The following is a 21,054-nucleotide window of genomic DNA, read 5'->3' as shown; positions in this document are numbered from 1 at the left end:
GGAAGAAAAATCTGAAATTAGACTTAAATAGTGTGTAACTCAAAACTTGTAGATAAGGGACTTCCCTGGTGGTGCAGTGGTTAAGAATCCGCCTGCCAATGCAGGGGACGTGGGTTCGAGCCCTGGTCCGGGAAGATCCCACATGCCGCGAAGTAACTAAGCCCGTGAGCCACAACTACTGAGCCTGTGTGCCACAACTACTGAAGCCCATGCGCCTAGAGCCTGTGCTCTGCAACGAGAAGCCACCACAATGAGAAGCCCGCGCACCACAATGAAGAGTAGCCCCCGCTCGCTGCAACTAGAGAAAGCCCGCACCCAGCAACGAAGCCCCAACGCAGCCAAAAATAAATAAATAAAATTAAAAAAAAGACTTGTAGATAATAAACTACTAAAACAATAGAATGTTTCATCAGTTAATGTTTTGTCATTGACCTAAACTATCTTTTCAGCTTAATAGCATGGGGAAAAAAGTTTCTACTAAGTTCTGGTAATAACTCTATCACATATGAACCTTTAGCTTTAGCTCCCCTAATTCCTCGCTAACCTGGTCCTCAGCAGGGGCACTATTCCTCTCAGGAGATGCTTCTTGGTTGTCACAGATTGAGGAAATGCAAATGCCAGGGGTACTATATGTCCTACATCTGTGACACAAATGCTTATGAAGAACTCATCTGACTTTCTTATCATGCATCTTGCATGATTATGCCAGATACTTACATAAATGAAAAACTCATTTATAATGATCTGAACCAAGAACCTAACTCACAAATTATTTTTTGCCTGGTTTTAATGTACCATGATGTCTCCACCCCCCACAAAATGTAAATACTGTATAAATTGAGAAGGAATACATATTTTGTTTTGTCCAGAACTTCACCATTTCTGGAAATCACCAGTTCAAATCACCAACAGCAACAGAAATCATGGTGTTTGAGCCGCTGATGATACCTCTGTATCAGTCCACATTTTTAGCTACTGTATTTGTATAGATCACTTAGAAATCACCCAGTCTACTGTGTCTTTTTGTGGTCAGGCCCTAGCATTTATACGTGGAAAAGCATGCCATTTTATTAGACATTACTTTCTATTTCTTCTTTGTATCCACTTAAGGCCATACATTGATATTTTAAAAACTTGTATGTGTACATGAATTGTTACTATGCATTTCATTTTAAGAAAGACTATGGAAAGTTATAAAAGGGGGTTTGAGGACTGACAAGGTTGAGCATAACTACTCTAACTCACCCAAGCTTACTTTACTTTCCAATTGAGGCAGATGTCCTTAAAATAATGGAATCCAATAATGTCAACTAACCATAAACTACTTACTTTATAAGACAAACTGTTACAAGCCCTGTATTTAACAGTAAGGACTGCAGTCAAATTTGGGTTTCAATTGTGCATGATTTCACCACTTAGCAACACTGTGACCTTGGGCAAGTTTCTTACCCTCTCCTCCTTAGTTTCTCCTTATGTAAAAATGGGCATTACATTTCATAGGTTATTTGGTTGTTCTAATGGAAATAACCTATGTGATTACATATTCAATAATAAGCATAAATTGCTCATATCATTTGCCTTATAGAAAAAATCTGAAACTAAGAGACCAAAGGTCTGTCAAAGACAAAAGACATTAACTCAATGGGGACAGAGATTTGTGTGTTTTGTTCACTGCTGTATCCCCAGCTGGCACATAGTAGGCAACAAATATTTATTGAATAAATGAATGCATTACAGAACTCTGATGAGAATGTAAGCAACAAAAAACCAGTAAGGATATAATCATCACCTATTCTCAACTGTTTTCTTACCTGTAAGAATCCAGGTAACAAGTCTGCAAAATGTTTGAAGAGGGCAACATTATGTTCGTTTGCAAGTATAAATGCAGCGGTAGCTCTAGCAGATAATGTCCTGATCTAAAATGAAGAGAGTAAAAATGTCAAACATGAGAAATTCTTAATAGATGCAAGTTCAAGTTTTCTTACTCAAGATAAAAATTTTCTTTATCAGTAAAACTAGTAGTTATATTTTAAAGTATAAAAGCAAAGACGATCTCCAAACACATAGATTTCTTTCACAAGTTAGGTGCTATATTAAATTAGGTGTTAATATTAATGGAATTGAAATTATTTACCGATGGATGTTCCTGATCTTGCATACACTGAACTAACATCCGTTTGATGACGTCTAAATAGTGCTGCTGTTGATTTCCAAAAATTCCAGGAAAGTTCCTGAAAAAATGATCCAAGGCATCCTTTAAAAACTACATTATAGGGGCTTCCCTGGTGGCGCAGTGGTTAAGAATCTGCCTGCCAGTGCAGGGGACATGGGTTTGAGCCCCGGTCCGGGAAGATCCCACATGCCGCGGAGCAACTAAGCCCATGTGCCACAACTACTGAGCCTGGGCTCTAGACCTGCGAGCCACAACTACTGAAGCCCGCTCGCCTAGAGCCTGTGCTCCGCAACAAGAGAAGCCACTGCAATGAGAAGCCCGCGCACCGCAACAGAGAGTAGCTCCCACTCGCCACAACTAGAGAAAGTTCGTGCACAGTAATGAAGACCAAACGCAGCCAAAAATAAATAAAATAAATACATTTATTAAAAAAAAATCTACATTATATCTTAGTAAGGTGTCAGCTAGAACATCTAATTATGTGCCTAACTGACTTAAAAGTTTACATTAATCCTTAAGGCTGGACTTCATCTACCCATTTTCCAAGCAATCCTATCTTGGGGTCAGGTGCACAGAAAACAAACACAGTGGAATCAGACTGGCAGTAGAGGCGACCCAGGTGCACACCCATCCCAGCTCTCTGCTTTATCCTTATCACTCTGTCTCAGGGGTAAGCGGACCTAAGTGCAGGATGGGACAAGAGCAAGCACAGGGGTTCAGGCGGTAACTGCAATAGCCATGCTCACATCTGCTCCCAGCCTTGGTGATCCAGGCAGTCCAAGTTCTGCTCTACTTTAAATGTGGTAGATAATTAAACTGAATACTTTTACTTAATTCTCCAATGTGGACTACTGATATAAAGATACACTTGACAACTAAAATAGAAAATGGTGTAATATCTAGTCTTAAGGTAGATCTCAAAAAAAATGTATATGGGGCTTCCCTGGTGGCGCAGTGGTTGGGAGTCCGCCTGCTGATGCAGGGGACGCGGGTTCGTGCCCTGGTCTGGGAGGATCCCACGTGCCGCGGAGCAGCTGGGCCCGTGAGCCATGGCCGCCAAGCCTGCGCGTCCGGAGCCTGTGCTCCGCAACGGGAGAGGCCACAACAGTGAGAGGCCCGCATACCGCAAAAAAAAAAAAAAAAAAGTATATGATCTTGATAAGTTATAAATTCAACTGCGTATTATTTTAAATGCAGTAGAACTGTACAGTAGGCCAAACTTTTTTAAACGCAGTTAATCATTTAATTCTAAACTTAGATCATTTACTTATAAATGAGGCTATTAAAATATTATGTTTTCCTAAAGCTTGGTCACAGAAGACCCAGAAGACAGTGGGGATTCAGCATTTTCTTTCTCTTCTTCCAGATGCCACTATTAAACTGGCTTTCTAAAAGCTACAGCTGGTCCTGTGTCAATCTCCTAAGGAAGAAACTGTCCCAGAAATTTTTTCAGAATCATAAAAGACAAAGAAAGGCAAGAAACAAAATTGCAGAGAATCCCCATATACAAAAAAGGATCATAATGGAAAATGAAAAGCTTTGTTCTTTTCAGTTTTGCTTCCAACACAAATACAAAGCTTATCTAAAGGCATTATTTGAGCCTAAAAAGTTAAGCTAGACTAAAACAATCAATTAAACTGTGCTTTGGGCACTCGTAACATGAAATTTCCCCCCCAAAATTAGATCAATGTGTATACCAGAAAATATGGAGGGCGGCTTCCCGCAGTCCCACGTTTTGAGAGCTGACGGAATCAAAGAGGAACTTCAGACCTTCAGGCCACTGGTTGTTGCCATCCTCATCTAAAAGGAAAGAAATCCAGGCATAACCTGTGTAAATCAAAACTTCAAAATATCAAGAGTGAAGCTTTTCATTTCGTAAGCCTCATTCAAAATATGTGGCTGTAGAAAATGTCACCCGTTCTATGTTTTTACAAAAATTCCAATAAAATCAAGGCCTTCCACCATAAACTGACATTATAATCTAGTAAAAGCAATTGTGTGCATCTGGGTTACATAAGCACAGACTACCAGCAGTGATTATTTCTCAGCAGTGGGATCTGGAGAAAAGGAAGCACACTGACTACTGGACTGGTTGAATCTTTCATACGTACTATTTGTTATTAAAGAGTTTAAAAAGCAGGCGAAGCCAATATTTGGTAACAAGTCTTAAAACCAAAATATTTGTTAGTTGCAAACTGGAGAATGGGAATCCCAGAGCTGTGCTCGCACTGTACAGTTTTAAGTACTATAGGATGTTATCAATGTGTTTGTGTTGTAACAAGATTTTAAAATATAGATTTTTGTGATACTTTGTGATAAAAATGAACCACCACAAAAATCTACTGTACCAGTTAAGAGACTCACTGGTTTTATTGTCACAAAGAACTTAAGAGTTATAGAAAATACAGACGAGTTATGCATTAAAAAAAAACAAAAAAACTCCCCCCCCCATTTGCTGAACTTCTCTGAAGTGAGTAGTGTGCTGACAAAAAAATTTATGAAGAGAGCACTTTGAAACATTCTGGAAATGCTTCCACTATTAAGTGATTTTGAGTTAGAAATGATGTAATCTATAAAAATTCCTATCTGCACACTTAAAAAACTTGAAAATAGAACTTCCCAAGTTAGTTAAAAAAATTCAAGTTTCTGTGTGTTTAGAACCTACTTAAAATATAAAAATTTAACACGTTTCCTATTAGTTTTTAAGAATTTCGTTGTATCAGTAAGTTGAATTGGATATCTGCATTACTAGTAGTGGAGATTAAAAAATTGCATCATAATTTACTAAGCACAGCTCGCAAAATCCTCCCAGTCAGCCTCACCTCAGTGAGGTATTCTTTTCAACCTTTAAAAATGCCACCTAGGGGCCTCCCTGGTGGCGCAGTGGTTGGGAGTCCGCCTGCCGATGCAGGGGATGCGGGTTCGTGCCCCGGTCTGGGAGGATCCCATATGCCGCGGAGCGGCTGGGCCCGTGAGCCATGGCCGCTGGGCCTGCGCATCCGGAGCCTGTGCTCCGCAACGGGAGAGGCCACAACAGTGAGAGGCCCGCATACCGCAAAAAGAAAAAAAAAAAAAAAAAAAAAAATGCCACCTAAATGAACCAAGTTTAAAATCACATGTAAGAATCTGTCAAAAAAATAACACAGCATATCCAATTATATCATTAATGTTTTCAGTGTGACCAAAAAGAGTTCTGGCTGCTGATAAAATGCATTTTTAGGTGTTTTCATTTACCTTATCCTCTAAAAATATTTCTGGGTATTTAATAATGAACTATAGTAGTATAATAAGCATATGTGCTTAATTTATAAACACAACTTTAACAGCAAAAACCCACCTGGAGTCCACTGGTTTCTATTTCTACTGGCAGGATTATAAGTTAAACTATGCTTTCAAAACTACAGATTAAGGGGAAAGTAAAACTGACAATTCTCAAGTAAACTAGAAAATTATTTCTCCACACAGAGAAATAGTTTTGAAGATCAATAGGTAAGTATTAATTATACCTGCATTTCACAAACATCTGTAATTTTTGGCTTTAAATGCAGAATCCATAATCACTCTCATTTCGAACAGAATAAATGATACTCAAGTACCTGTGAGTCTTCCTCCAAGATTCCACTTAAAAAAAAAGATGTATGTACTCATTTTCTTCAATAACATAATGATAAACGTATTTGCACACATACCTATCAAATTCCTGGCCAGCTCTGCAGCAATATCACAAATTTTTTTCCTCATGCTAGACTGTGTTTCCATTTGAATAATCATTAGTAGCTCACTCTTGATGGCAGTCTGAACATCAGTGGGAAGAGTTGGATAGACTTCATCAAATGCAGAGGACAAAAGACGTCTTAGGAGAACGGCAGCCATTTGTCTAGCCTATAAATAGATAACATTGTTAATAACTTGGTGTCTTACTGGAGAAAAAATTTCCAACAAGCTACATTCACTGTGCCATTGATGTACTTTACTATTCTAGTTTTACAATTCATTTCAAAAGCATTTTGTTAGAGTTTAAAAAAAAATAATAGGTAAAATACATAAAAATCTTTCTAATCACATTAGTCTACTATACAGAAAATGCCACACAAAAGCTACTTGTTTATAGCTGAGGAAAAGCCTTGAACATATTAGATCTTGAATAGGAACACATTATCTTAGCAATGATAAACTTGTCTTTAATTTCTATTTTAAATATATTCTTTGGAGAAAAACAAATCAATATAAATCGCAAACCCTGTAAAATGCTCTTTTCTTACTTCCCTATCTGGCTCTCATTCTAGTGAATAAAGTACCTTTCCTACTTAATCTTATGCTCCCAGCCTGGCCAATCTTACTGTATCATCGTCCTTTCATTAGCCTCTTAGATAAAGCGCTATCAAATCCATTTATCTGGGACTTCCCTGGTGGCGCAGTGGTTAAGAATCCTCCGGCCAATGCAGGGGACCCGCGTTCGAGCCCTGGTCCAGGAAGATCCCACATGCCGCGGAGCAACTAAGCCCATGCGCCACAACTACTGAGCCTGTGCTCTAGAGCCTGCAAGCCACAACTACTGAAGTCCGTATACCTAGAGCCTGTGCTCCACAACAAGAGAAGCCACTGCAATAAGCCCATGGACCACAACGAAGAGTCGCTCCTGCCTGCCACAACTAGAGAAAGCCCGTGCACAGCAACGAAGACCCAACGCAGCCAAAAATAAAAATTAATTAATGAATTTTAAAAATCCATTTATCTTTATACTTCATTCATGCAAACAAACATCACAAGTTCCCCATATCTAAAAGCCCTAATCTCAATGTGTATATTCTTATCCCATTGTCAAATTTGTAAAATGTATTTAAATTTGGCACTTTCTGTATAATATTCATTCAGAGTATCAAAAGAAAAGCTGAGACAAATGCCATTCTAAAATTTTATCATAAGAAGACAATAAGCCATTGAAAATATTAAACCCGATTTTTCATGTTCTTTTTTTCTGGACTGCAGGCAGGTACTCATTATCACTATAATTACTTTGAGACTGTGACCAACAACAACAAAAAGAATTAAACCATACAAATAAAATTTGCCATTTTTTTCCCTCCATTTATACTTCTCACTGAGAAATCTTATTTGAATCACTTCTGGCTGATAGCAAACTTTTTAAAAATTTTAATTTATGCTCTAGAAAGGATTCAGAGAGGTTAAACAGTGGTTAAAATTGGTGCAATTCTTCTCACACATACACTGAGTCATGAAGATGCTGAGGCTAGTTCATCTAATTCCTAAGTCAAAGCAGGATCTACATAGGGTTCAAAATAGGCTTTTAAAAATAAAATTCAATAATTTTCACATTATTCTTGGCTTTAAAACTTGTTTTGCAGCTAACCTGCATCAACCTTCAAGAATTAAAATAGCGAACTATTTTAGAGATTTAAGTTACTTCTATGTTTGTCCTCATATTTGACATTTATTTTGAATTAAAGAAAAACAGTATGTTACAAAGGTGAAGAAGTGCCTTTTGTCACCTGTTTAAAAAAAAACTAGGGCACTTTAATATAGTGTTTTCTAAGTGTTATCAGAAAACACTAAATTGCCAGTTTAAACTGACTGACTAGAAGAAGGCAGGTGTAACATTATATAGAAGATTAGTGTGACTTCATTTCCATCACGTGTTAATATAAGCATTTTACATATAGCGTGACTGTTAGCAATGAAGTCTCACTTTACAAATTCTAATGCAATGTTTCATAGGTGGAGTAAGTTTTCTACACTTGGGTATTTTGATGCCTTTTCCATAAGAGAGGATATTCAATTAACATTAACTGTATACAAGGATATTACTTTTGAGAAAAAGTTAGCAGCTAAATGCAGAGAAGCAGTAACAAACTATAAATTTGAATTTAGTACAGTAATTTGCTGAAAACCATGATTTTTAAAGGATTCTAACAAAGTGTGTCTTTGTCCTTACACATCTGTAGCACGTATTCTTCACCACCCAGAAATAGCTATAAGCATAAAAGTTTTAAAGACAAAAAGTATTTTTTCATTTGGCAATACATTAAGACACTGAATTAATTCAATTTCCTCCTGTAGAATGAATTGTTCCAAGGAAGAAAAATTTTTATAGCTACCAAAAAAATAACTTACATTTAATAAGTTTTATGTAATCATCTTACATGGAAAAAAAGAAATTCTCATTTTTAAAAGAGTATTTCAAAAAAACTGTAACTCCAGAGTAGCTTTTAGCAAAGAATTAAGTTCAGAGTTCTGGTAATGTCTATGCAGTAAACAACAGTTCTCATTATCCACTCTGACGACTACATAATACCCAACTGTTTGTAAGAAAGTCACATTCAAAGAATTAAAGTAGTACCTCCTCAGCAGCTGTTGTATTTCTGATGGCTTGTAAAAGGAATGTGATCTTCGACTGGCCTGGGATATTCTCATAGGTTTCCTACATGAAAAAGAAAAACAGTAAAGGTTAGAATATCATGTTAGAAAATGTCCTGAGTACACCATTAATAGAACTGAAAGGAAGAGCAGGAAAGATCCATGCATGAGGAGTCAAACAACCTAGGTATGGTGTGAAAGTTTTCTCCTGTGAAAGAGAACATACTTCAGACAAGACAGGAAAGAGGATGCTGAAGAAGTTACTTATCAAGTTCCTTTCCACCTTTGTCTCTTAACTAGACTTTTCTAATGTATGTGCACATTTTTTTACCTTAGGCTCCTCTGTGATTAATAAAACTCAAGGCCTAAGAGAACCAAAAACTTGACCAGTGTTGAGCTACCATGCTGTGAAGTGCTCACTCAATATCCCCTTACATCATGGAAAACTGCTTATCTTGTCAACATTTTTTAGACCAAATGATGTAGAACTGGTTCAAGTTACTACTTAACAACCACCAGAGAAATACCCTCAGATGAAGCAAGTCAGAGAAAGGGCAAATATTCAACTTCTTTATGTTACATTTTCTTTCAAGCAAAGATTATACCGAAACCATATTATATATGTAAACAAATGAATATGGTCAGGAGAAAGTTGGCCAGGAAACTTAATATCATTTCAATAAATCTAGACATCTAGGTTTTGTGACTCAGGACACTTCTTTCCTTCTCCATTAATAACGTAAAATGAGAGCAAATTGTTTAACAGTAAAAAAAAAAAAAATTGACGCCAATTAAAAGGTAGATAGAGTGGATCAAAAAATAAGACCTAAGTATATGATGTCTACAAAAGTAAACTCAAGTGTAGATTCATGTGCATGCATACAATTTCTAATGTCAGTCTTTTAAGGTGGATTAAGTAATCATTATTTTAAGTACACTTGGAATTCTTTTCCAAGAAGCCTCTTAGTAAATATTCTATTCTCATCTATCCACTTGAAGGTTAATGATGTAGATAACATGTTAATTTCTCAGCGGCCTAAATTTAAAGAGCTTGTCTGCTCTGCTACCATCCTCTATAATCTACCTAGTTTCTCTCTAGACAGAAGTGATGAGAACAAGGCAGGGAAAATTGTGCTTCTCTGAATCCATATCTCCCATTTATCTAGTGCTCTGTGGTATCCCCGGGATATTGACAGATAAGAAAATCAAGGCTCACAAGTTAAATGACTTGCTCAAGGTCACAGACAATAAATAGTTGAAAGAATTCTGTTCTTCTGAGGCCAGCTGTACCCAAAATCTCCCTGACACTGAATGCTCTCTCTGGGTTTCACCTCTGGGGCCTGACTCCACTAAACAACCAGTTCTATCTAGACAGTGCTGTACAGTTTTCAAACTTCTCAAACATATCTGAATCTGAGGAAGAACACATTTTGGGGAAAGGACAATTCAAAATCTTCTGATGACCTCAAGCTCCCCTCTAATACATAAGCACACAGGAACATAATACTGCTGAAAACTGTGACAAAAAGTTTTCACAGCTGAGAAGATGGTCTGAATTTACTTATCCAGAAATGATAATTTATGTAAAGATACCTACAAGATGATTGCAAAAATGGATGTACCTTGAGATTTTTCACTTAATCTTTATCAAAGCAACTCAAAAACCAGCAGTTTTTTTCATTTAAACAAAGTCTCTTACAGTATAATAAAAATGTCTTTTTATTCCTTGTACTAGCTTAGCCCCTAATGCCCTGTAGATGCTATATATGTTTAACACTTAAATTTCCAGTGGTCCAAATCAAGCTTTGGGGATAAAAAACTCTTCACTAAGATACCAGTCTCAGAAAACTTGTTATAAACAGTAAGTCAAATAGTAAACTCTATTCCACAACAAATTAAAAGTCAATGGAAGGAGAGTTTAGTATGACATCTGACTCCTGAGAGAGGGTTCTCCCCATTTGATATGTTCCAGCATGGCAATCCAGATCTAGTATTACATTTACACCACAACACTAGTCAAGGATAAAGTCTGGCAAAAAGAACACAACCATTAAGTCAAAAGAACAACTTTCTCTTAGCCTAAATAGACTGAGTTCCACAAAGACAGAGATGGTATCTCTTCCTCATGGTATTCCCAGCACCTGGCACATTAGAGTACAGCAAATGCAATGAATTTTTCTAAGAATATTCCTAGCTCTAGCCCAGGCAGGTTCAATGAATGTTACCAGTGTTATTGCAAATAAAAGTTCATTCCGTTTGATACCACCATACACAATCACACAATGGAAAGAAGAGTTCACACCCCAGCCCCAGCAAGGAAAAATGTCAAAATGCACTCATCTCACTCATTCCATAAATATTTATGGCAAGCCTCCATGTATATGGAAATGTAAAGACGGGACAAACAACTTTTACCTAGGAAACACCCTGGTTCCTCAAAAATCAGGTAAAATTTTCAATACACTGACCTCTTTCAATTCAAATCTCATTAATGAAGTGCTGTACTACAATCAATGAGGAACAAGTCAATGGAAAAAACTGGGAATATAAAATCCATGCATATGATTAGTGATTACTCAAGCTTATGTCATATAAAAATGTCTAGTCATGAATGCCATGGACATTCAACTCTGGAATACCTGTCAATTATTTATTCAACGTATTCATGTTAATTATTAAATTTTTGAGACGTACGGGCATTTAAATCATTTCTTCAAATATCAGAAACATTTTTTTTTCTTTTTTTGCGGTACGCCGGCCTCTCACCGTTGCGGCCCCTCCCGTTGCGGAGCACAGGCTCCAGACGCGCAGGCTCAGCGGCCATGGCTCACGGGCCCAGCCACTCCGTGGCATGTGGGATCTTCCCGGACCGGGGCACGAACCCGTGTCCCCTGCATTGGCAGGCAGACTCTCAACCACTGCGCCACCAGGGAAGCCCCATTTTTTTTTTTTTTTTGGTAAAGTTAAAGAGAAAAATCTTTTAAGATTTAATAGAAATAAAATATAAAGCTTACCAAATGGTTTATACAATGGAAAAAGGTTTATAACTTTTTAAAGTTCTGAAGCCATTCAATGATTTCAACAATATATAACAATAAATCTTTTACTGTACTTGACTTCATATTTGAATATAAAACAAGTCACCTTAGTCAACAGTTTGGTATTTATGTGTCAACTAAGTATTTTTATTTTGACTGAGTAAATTACAAAGATATTTACTGAGCCCTTGCCAATTCTTTACTTCAAAAAAAAATTCTGTATTTGCTACATCAGACTGTAATACTCAATTTTATTTAGTTTGATCACTTATAAAGGGCTCATTTCGTACGGCAAAAAAGGGAAAAATGTGGTATTAAGGTATTGTTATGTGCGGCCATTTTTTTCAAATATTTTGCTTTCCTAAAAAGCTCTATTTACAGACCAGATTAGTACTACATTACATGGTGCTAGGGAGCTTCCCCTCAAACATTTACCTTTTTTTCTGTCAAATTAAGAAAATTCTATATTATAGTACTTAGTTTACATACTAATACAGTCCCAGGATATACAATGAAAGTAAAAATATAGTAACTGAATGTTTTCACTCAGAATAAAAAGACTGAGAGAATAACAGTACTTATTTTCAATTGTTCTTTATGAGAAAATGTGCTGAATGCTGCTAACCATCCCCAAATTGATGGGAGTGATAAAAGATTTACAACAGGCACCAACCGGAATTCAAGCTAAACCAGACATTGGTATTTAGTTCAATAGAAGAGAGATTCCCCACTAGGCTTGACAATAGAGACTTAAGCAACTGGAGGGGAGAGGGGGAATTAAACTAGCTTACTAATTACAATGCTGTTCTGCTTTGTAACACATGGAAATTTCTATTATGGGTTGGGATTAAGAACTTATTTTGGTGAAAAATGACCTCGAGTTAGCAGAAAGCATTAAAATGTTTTTATAGGCTCATCACATCCCTCTGATAGCAGCGCAAACTGATGCAACTAAAAATGCACATCACTTCTAAGGACAAATACAACTTTTAAATATTCTACAAATAAACCTGTTCAAGTCTGAAAAGATAATATACATGTACTCCAGTGTACAGCATTATTTTTACGAGCAGGACAATGGAAACCTCATCATCCATTCATAGGTGGTTGGTTGAGCATCCACTGCTGCTTTAAAAAAAAAAGCCCTCTTATGCGGCAATGTGAAATATACTGAGTGAAAATTCCAAGTCTGCACAACAGGATGCGTACTATAAGCCCATTCATGTAAAAAAAAAATCAACGTATACATATACGCCTATAAGGATATTTGCAAGGAAGATTCACAAGACACTTAAAAGTGGTTACCTTTGGGGAATGGCATAAAAAAACTATTTGCAGGGAACTCCCCGGCAGTCCAGTGGTTAGGATTCAGCACTTTCACTGCCATGGTCGGGGTTCAATCCCTGGCTGGGGAACTAAGATCCCACAAGCCGCGCTGCGCAGCCAAAAAAAAAAAAAAAGACAAACTATTTGCAGTTTGAACTTTTACCCTGAATGTGTATAAGAAATGAATCCAAAGTCATTAGGATAAAGTTAATAGTTGTTTAAAGTGCTTTTCATTCAGAACTGAACTTCCAGTGTATCTACTTCACGGATCATAAAACCACTAAGCATAAGCAGCAGACCCTCCATCTATTTAAAGTAAGAATGATGTTGTGATTTTAAAAACAACTATAAAAACTCGTGAATCTAGAAGAGGATTTGTCCCCCAATTTCATTACCTATGTACCAAATAAATTTTTGCCCTGTAAGAATATCTGGCTGAACATCCTTCACTGACTCTCATAAAAAATCTTCAATCACGTGGTTGCAAAGAACTCCATATATAATCAACTTTGAGGATAGGGTCTGATAATGCACTTCACAAGAACTGGAAAATTTCTGCCCCTCCCTTGAAGTGTCTCAAATCGCATCTCAGGGCTTAGTATAACAACAGTCTTCTACAGAACCAAGTGTGCCTTACAGCTACCTGGTAAATGAACTTGCAGAGACATTTGAAATACTGTCTCTTGAAACTTTATCCACAGCTCCACATTTTGGAGGTCAGGAGCCAGAGGTTGTTAAAAAAAAAAGAGAGATTCAGGCTAGATTTAGTGAAATGAAAGGCTTCAATATATGGCATTGGCCCAGTTAGACAACGGAAGTCCCAGAACATCCCATTTATGACACCACAAATCTCTAGAGATCAAAGAAAATGTATCCGAAGGATGGGCAAAGTAACGGTGCAAGCTGCTTAGAAAGAAATCCTAAAGGCAACTTCACAAAACTGGGGGCGGAGGGGGGAGGGAAATCCGGCTTCTGACGTTAGGAACCAGAACGAGAAAGAGGACTAAATGTAAACAGGTAGATAGAAGGCGAGAAGGCAGGGCACATTTCAATGGGAAGGGATGGGGAAGCGAGGGGCAGACGGTGTGTGAAGAGTCAGGGGCAGGAGACAAGCAGGGGTGACGGGTCAGGGAGCAGCCAGGGTTTGGGGGATCACAGCGCTGGGCAGGGTGGGACCGCAGCTGGAAGGCCGGGGGAGGCGCCCAGAGGGAGAAAGCGGGAAAGGGGCGAGGGGAGCCCCGGGGCCCGCCCCACACCCCACCTCGCCGCCCGGCTTCCCCATCTGGGCGGGGGCAACGTGTCAGCAGCGGCCGCACGTGTGTGCGAGCGGCGACGGGGAGGTAACTGGCGCCGCGGCTGCAAGGGCCGGAAGGGCCCGGGGGGCACCGCCAGGAGCCGAGGGCCGACTCACACGTGGGCTGCGCGGCCGCCGCCCGCCCGGCCTGCGCCGCCGCGGCTGAACGGCCAAGGCCCAGCGGGCGGCGTCGCGGGAAAGGTCGGCGCGCCGGCCGGGGCGCGGAGTCGGGGGCCGGGGGGGCGAGCTCGGTTACCTCTGCCTGTTTCCGGACCACATTGTCGGGGCTGAGCAGGTTTCCCAGAAGCAGGTAGAACTGTTGCTGCTCCGCCGCGGCGGCCGCCATTGCGCTAGGCGTGAGAGAGAGAAGGAGGGAGGGGAGACAGGAGCCGTGAGGCGCGCTGGCGGGCCGGCGGGAGGGGCGGGGGCGGGCCCAGCGCGAGGACCGGCACCAGCAGCGACGCGGGGCTGGGGGGCCGGGCGGGAAAGGGCGGGGCAAAGGGGAAAGGGGAGGACGGGGCGGGGCCTCGCGACCCCTCACCCCGCCGGGGCCGCCAGCGCCGGCGCCCCATTGGCCCTGGGTGCGAGGGGCGGGGCCGAGACCGTCTGCTCGGGGGCCGAGCCGATTGGCCACGCACCCTGCAATGCCGTCACTGGTGGGGCGCGGCGGACCGCCCGGCTTGGCGCGGGCGGTGGTGGGGCGGGGACGTGGTGGCTCCTGTGGCCGCGGCTTGCGTCGCGGGGAAAGCAGGAGGAGCCGGCTGGCGGGCCTGGCGGCGGTGAGGGGCGTGAGGCCCGGCTGGGGAGGAGGGGCCAGCTCCAGAGCGCGGGAGATTTCGGCGCCGCGGGCTGGCAGATCTCCTCCCCTGCTGCCCGGCAGCCCCTCCCTGCGACCCGAGGAGCGCCCCCAGCCCCAGTCCCCCGGCCCCTGGAGCCCTAGACCCCCCACCGCAGAGGGAGGAAGAGTGGATTTCAAAATCCACTTCCTACTTTAATTCCACCCCCAGCTCCAGAGATCCATCAGTCAGACCCTCCGACCTCCCCAAGGGCTATGCCTCAGCCCGCCCCTTCCTCCCACCAGGCTCACCAGTGACTCACGCCCTGGCCTTGCCCGGAAGAGGGGTTACTCAGGCCCAGGCCCCCCCGCCGGGCCTACCCACTCCCAGCCCGCTGTCGTCCTCAGTGGCCACGTAGCACACTTGCCTCCCCCTCTTCCCACCCCAGAATCCTAGACTATTCCTTTGAATTCCTTGTTTGGGGATCCCATTCTTCCAATGATTGAGGAAAGTTAAGACCCCCCCCCTTCCCTAAAGAAACACAGGCTTGTAGGGTTGATTTCTCAATAAGTGTTTGATTCACACCCGTCCTTAGGGGCTCAGAGACCTCGTTTCAACTGAAGTAGACTAATGCATAGATAATACCCCAATCTGCCTTTTCTGGAGCTGCCAAAGGCTGAGAGAGCAGTAGTGTTCAAATCAAAGGGCACTTCTGTTGAGCCCCTACTATGTCCAATGCATTGGGTTAAGGTTGACGGTGGAGAAAATAACACAATTCATTTCTGCCTCAAAAAGACAGTTTCTAGTGAGAAGCTTCCGTACTGAGTGCGATAGAGACTACTACACTTCTGGCCGCTCATAGTATTTAACTTAGGGAATTTAATTTCCTGTTGACTGTTCTGTTGAGGTTCTGGTCTTTGAAGGTCCACTTAAAACGTTTGCTTTTGAATGAATGAGAAACCTTGCCTGTACATTAGAATCCAGGCCACTGTGTCCAGAATCCCTGAGCTGAGGCTTGGGATCCACATGAAATTGTGATTGCCAGCCAAGATATTGTAAAGGATTCTAACTGATTCTTGGAGAAAACTCCCTTAGAAAGTTTTATCTGTGTCAGTGATAGGGTTCTCTATAAGAGGTCTGCCCACCTAGCTTTGTAGATTTGATGTTTCTTAGATGTGACAATTTGTCATATAATACATTTCTTCAAAGACAGACCATTATGTACATTAATTTGGGGTAGATTTTGGTTTTTTTGTTTGTTTTGTCTTTTTGCAGTGGGCATGTCTGGAGTTTGAGGAGGCTTTATTACCTCACCCAAGGTTATTAAGATTTGGGAGATTACATACTAAGACAACCATTTTTAGTGACTAGTTACCAGTGAAGTAAGATGAGTTGTCTACAGGCTTGCTCAGAGGATGGCCTGATCTAACACCTGTTGTAATATGTGTTTTTATAGGCAATGACTGTGTAGATTACATATATTTGTTAAATAATTCTTAAATAATAGAAATTCTGACATAATTCTACAGATTTGTCTAAATAGGAAGCTTGTTTTTTGATGAGGCAAAAAAGCATAAAATTATTTCAGGCTAGAGACAAAACAAGTTAGTATTAGTGGTGACATCAACGGCTAGAATATGCAGTGACAGCCCATCCTTATTTTAATATTGTAAGCATCTAATCAAAAGGGAAGGAGGAGGGCTTCCCTGGTGGCTCAGTGGTTGAGAGTCCGCCTGCCGATGCAGGGGACACCGGTTCACGCCCCGGTCCGGGAAGATCCCACATGCCGCGGAGCGGCTGGGCCCGTGAGCCATGGCCGCTGAGCTTGCGCGTCCGGAGCCTGTGCTCCACAACGGGAGAGGCCACAACAGTGAGAGGCCCGCGTACCGCAAAAAAAAAAAAAAAAAAAAAAGGGAAGGAGCAGATTTTTAAGGGTGATGAATAAAGAGATTCCCTAGTGGGAGAAATTCCTATAAACTTGGGGTGGATAACAGACATCCTGACAATTGAGACCAGTTTTGGTGTCCAGAAAACCTGTTAGGTGGGAACTGTCCTTTCAGCAGCAGGCCTGCCTGCCATTTTTGGAGAGTCTGTAAGACTCAGCCTTCTCGGAATTTATTGCACTTGAAACCGATTTCCCATGGACAGAGTCTTGTTTTTTTATGAGTGTTCTCTTCCCAAAAGAAAATAGCTCAGATATTGTATAAAGGCAGCTCACAAGAATAGAAATTTATTTCCAAAGCAGATTAGATGGTATAAGGTAAAGAACCTTGAACTTGGGTTGAATGGATTTGGGTCTTTAGTCTCTTACTAGTTATGTGAACTTGAGTGGGCACTTAATGTCTTTAAAGCTCAATTTCTCATCTATAAGATGGAATAATAATGGTTGTTAAGGTATGATATTACTAATCACAAAAGTTCTAACATCAAATTATAATTGGAAATGAAATGGAGGGGCAGAAAACTTTTTAATCTTGCTCACTCCCGATTAGCTGCCTTTGCTTTGGGCTGATTCACTGGGAAAACAGCCAGCTCTTGATGCCTTTCTCTTTAGCTTATGAGACCTCTATTAAGTTCTGGAGGTATATTTGCTAGGTTACAACTCCCTGTAAAAAAGGGTGAGGTTGGAAAAATGGAAAACTGCACATTTCTCTCAACTGGGACCTGAAATCTAGGTAGTTTAGGATATTTGAAGTTTGTTACAAGGCACTGCACTGTCTGTCTGATCATGATATAATACTACAGGAGGCAAGACTCCTTAACGAGAGAGCATCAGAATCCTCTCTGGCTACTGCTCTTGGCTTTATGGGCTTCCATGTTGATGGGCATGTTCTAGAAATGGGAGGAGGCTGGAGAAATTAGGCCTATTAAACTTCTGTGAAAGCTTCTCTCAGCTGTGGTAGAATTTGGCCTTGCCTGTCATTTCTGGTTTATTGGGTGCTGAATGTAAATAAAGTAAGATTCTCCCAAATGAACAATCTGTAATTTTGTTTAAGTTGCCCCAGGACTCCAAAGAACTACAGTTACTTGTCCTGGTAGTTGTGAGTACATGTACTTTCTGTATCACTACTTATTATGAGGGTCAGTTTACATGGTATAAATGAAAGTAGTATAATCTGTAACTGTACACAGATTTAAGGTGATGGTGTTATTTACAGATGTTTGTATTAATAGTTAACATGGTACAAAGAAAAAAGGTTGGCTTTGTTTCCTCATCTGTAAAATGGGAATAATACTTCTTCATAGGAGTGCTGTAAAAGTTAGGATAGTATTTGTAAATGCACATAGCATGGTGTCTGCATAGTAGTTACTCAGTAATTGTCAGCTATTATTAGTTAGATGGATTTGGGTGTTAAATAACAAATAGACCTTAAGTAAGTAGTTACTCTTAAAGCTACATGTGATATAAATGTGTAATCACAGTTGTGTGTGTATAAAATATATATGTATATTTTCTATTAGTCTTTCAATTATGCAGAATAAAATAGTATGTGGATGGATTAAAGAATAGTTAATAGACACTGGGCTGATAAAGAAGATTTCTCTTTCCAGTACTGATGTTATCAGTTGCCTAGACAAGAGCCAGCAAAAAAGATGAGAACTGTTGAAAAGTTGTTTACTGAAAATAAAAAAGCTGAACAGTTCACATTCCTTCAGCTGCTTTTTATCAAAATGTTCGAGCCCCTCTCTGGACCAGTGAGTTTCAGTCAGAGCATGCCAGCCAGGGGCGAGTAAAACCTTATTCCCAAGGGCACTGCACACAATAGGCCCTCAGCAAATTGCTGAATGGAACACAGGCAGGGGAAATTTGGCTTCGGTTTCTTTTGCTCTCTCTCTCATAGCTTTACATATGAAATTCACCGCGTGTCTGCAGGTGGTTGGATTCATTTTAGGGAGGCAGTAGAATTTGGAGGCCAGGCACACAGGCTCCAGAGCCAGCCAGCATGAAAGTTCAAATAATGGCTTCCCAACTTACATGCTGCTTGATCTTGCCCAAGTTAATTAACTTTTCTTAGCCCCAGTTTCATCTTCTATGAAATAGAGATAACAGGAGTACCTTTCACCATGTTTTAAAATACCTGGCATAGAGCAAATGCTTAATAAATGTTAGCTGTCATTACTAATGCAGATTGGGACCTCCAAAATTTGTAAATTTAATGCTGATTGCACATCTACCTGTTTATTACATTTTTATACTCGTATTATATAAGCAATGCATAATAATTGCGGTTAAGAAAAAATTTTTAGGTTTGACTTGATCATCATAGAGGATTTCACGGCCATTTTCAGCTTTAAATACTACAGTTGCACTGTCCAGTGTGGTAGCCACTAGCCATTATGGCTATTGATCATTTGAAATGTGGCTAGTTTGCATTAAGGTGTGCTTTAAGTGTAAATTTCAAAGACAGTAGGAAATTAAGAATAATAATTTTATATTGGTCACATGTAGAAATGATATTATATTAGGTTAAATAAAATATATTATTATATTTACTAATAAGCTCTAATTGTTAACTATATTAATAAATTTGGCTATTTTTTCTTTTTAATATATGGCTACTAGAAACTTTAACATTTACATATGTGATTTGCATTTGTAGTTCACATTATATTTTTATTGGACTGTGCTTTCCTAGACAATAAAATAACCAACTAGCTAAACATAGGTGTCCTGAATACCTTGTTCATTTAGATTTAGGAAGTGACTTGTCACCAAGTGAAAATCAGTTACCTTATAGGGCTTTCCATTGCTTCCAGTTTTCCGAGTTGAGTCTCAGGGATTTGAAGACATGGTACAGCACTTTCTGAGCAGTGTTCCTTGCTTAGGAATTTCCTTTCTCTGCTGGCTGGACATTAAATAGATTTGTGAACCTTTAGAAGGTAAGTAAGACTCCAAATTTGATCCTGTGGAATAAATCCTTATGGGTTAAATCAAGGACTGGTTAAGAGATGGGGGAAGGAAGAATATCTTTTATTATTTTGATGTTGATTATTTTCATTTAATGTGGTAAATGGATTTAAAAACCACAGTTTAGTTTTTAAGTTTAATGTTTTTCCTTAGAACACAAATAGGTTGAAAGTAAGAGAATGGAAAAAGGTATACACACAAACAGTATCGAAAAGAGAGCTGAAATGACTATATTAATGTCAGACAAAATAAATTTTAAGATAAAATTGTTGTCAGAGACAAAAGAGGACATTTTATTATGATAAAAGTGTCAATCAATCAGGAAGACTTAACAATTATAAACACATGTACCTATCAACAGAGCCCCAAAATACGTGAAGTAAAACTTGACAGAACTGAAGGGAGAAATTCAACAAAATAGCTGAAGAATTCAATTTCCACTTTCAATAATGGATACGACCACTAAGCAGAAGATTGACAGGAAAGAGAAGACCTAACATATCTATCTGTAAGACACTCCATCCAACGACAGCAGATTACACATTCTTCTCAAGTGCACAGGGAACATTCTCCAGGATAGATCTTATGTTAGACCATAAAACAAGCCTTAGTATGTTTAAAAGGATTGGAATCATATGAAATATGTTCTCTGTCCACAGTAAAATGAAATTAGAATTCAAGAACAAAAGGAAATTCACAAATAAGTGGAAATTAATCATCACCCTCCTAAATAACAAATGGCTTGAAGAAGTCACAAGAGAAATTAGGAAATACTGAGATGAATGAAAATGAAAACATAAGATACCAAAACTTATGGGATGCAGTGAAAGCAGTTCCCATAGGGAAATTCAGAGTTGTAAGCATCTTCATTAAAAAGGAAAGATCTCAAATCAATAATCTAATCTAGTTCCTTAGAAACTAGAAAAGGGGCAAACAAAACCTAAAGCAAGCAGAAGAAATAATAAACAAGAAAAGGAAATAAATGAAGTAGGAAATAGAAAAACAATACAGAAAAAAAAGTCTTAACACATCAAAAAAAATTGACAAACTTTGGGCTAGAGTGACCAAGAAAAAAGAAGACTCAAATTACTAAAATCAGAAATAAAAGAGGACATCACTACCAAACTTTCAGAAATAAAAAGAATTATAAAGGAATGCTATGA

At 39.7% G+C, this 21,054-nt stretch overlaps 1 protein-coding gene across 1 annotated transcript in view; it reads right to left on the bottom strand.

The window, feature by feature from the left end:
* The window catches only part of IPO5 (importin 5), a 40,501-nt gene extending 25,866 nt beyond the window's left edge, over window positions 1-14,635 (bottom strand). Inside the window, exons 1-6 of the mRNA XM_082601991.1 lie at window positions 14,463-14,635; window positions 8,532-8,612; window positions 5,863-6,055; window positions 3,871-3,973; window positions 2,135-2,231; window positions 1,812-1,916 (exon numbers count right to left, since the gene is read on the bottom strand). Coding sequence (XP_082458117.1) covers window positions 1,812-1,916; window positions 2,135-2,231; window positions 3,871-3,973; window positions 5,863-6,055; window positions 8,532-8,612; window positions 14,463-14,552 — 669 coding nt within the window. The 5' untranslated portion in view covers window positions 14,553-14,635. The remainder of the gene's footprint in view (window positions 1-1,811; window positions 1,917-2,134; window positions 2,232-3,870; window positions 3,974-5,862; window positions 6,056-8,531; window positions 8,613-14,462) is intronic.
* Window positions 14,636-21,054: the final 6,419 nt, after the last annotated feature.

The sequence above is a fragment of the Mesoplodon mirus genome (genome assembly GCF_964341445.2).
Source record: "Mesoplodon mirus genome assembly, chromosome: 17".
Classification (NCBI taxonomy): domain Eukaryota; kingdom Metazoa; phylum Chordata; class Mammalia; order Artiodactyla; family Ziphiidae; genus Mesoplodon; species Mesoplodon mirus.
Note: the sequence above shows the minus strand (reverse complement) of the source record. Positions and strands in the feature narration are given on the sequence as shown.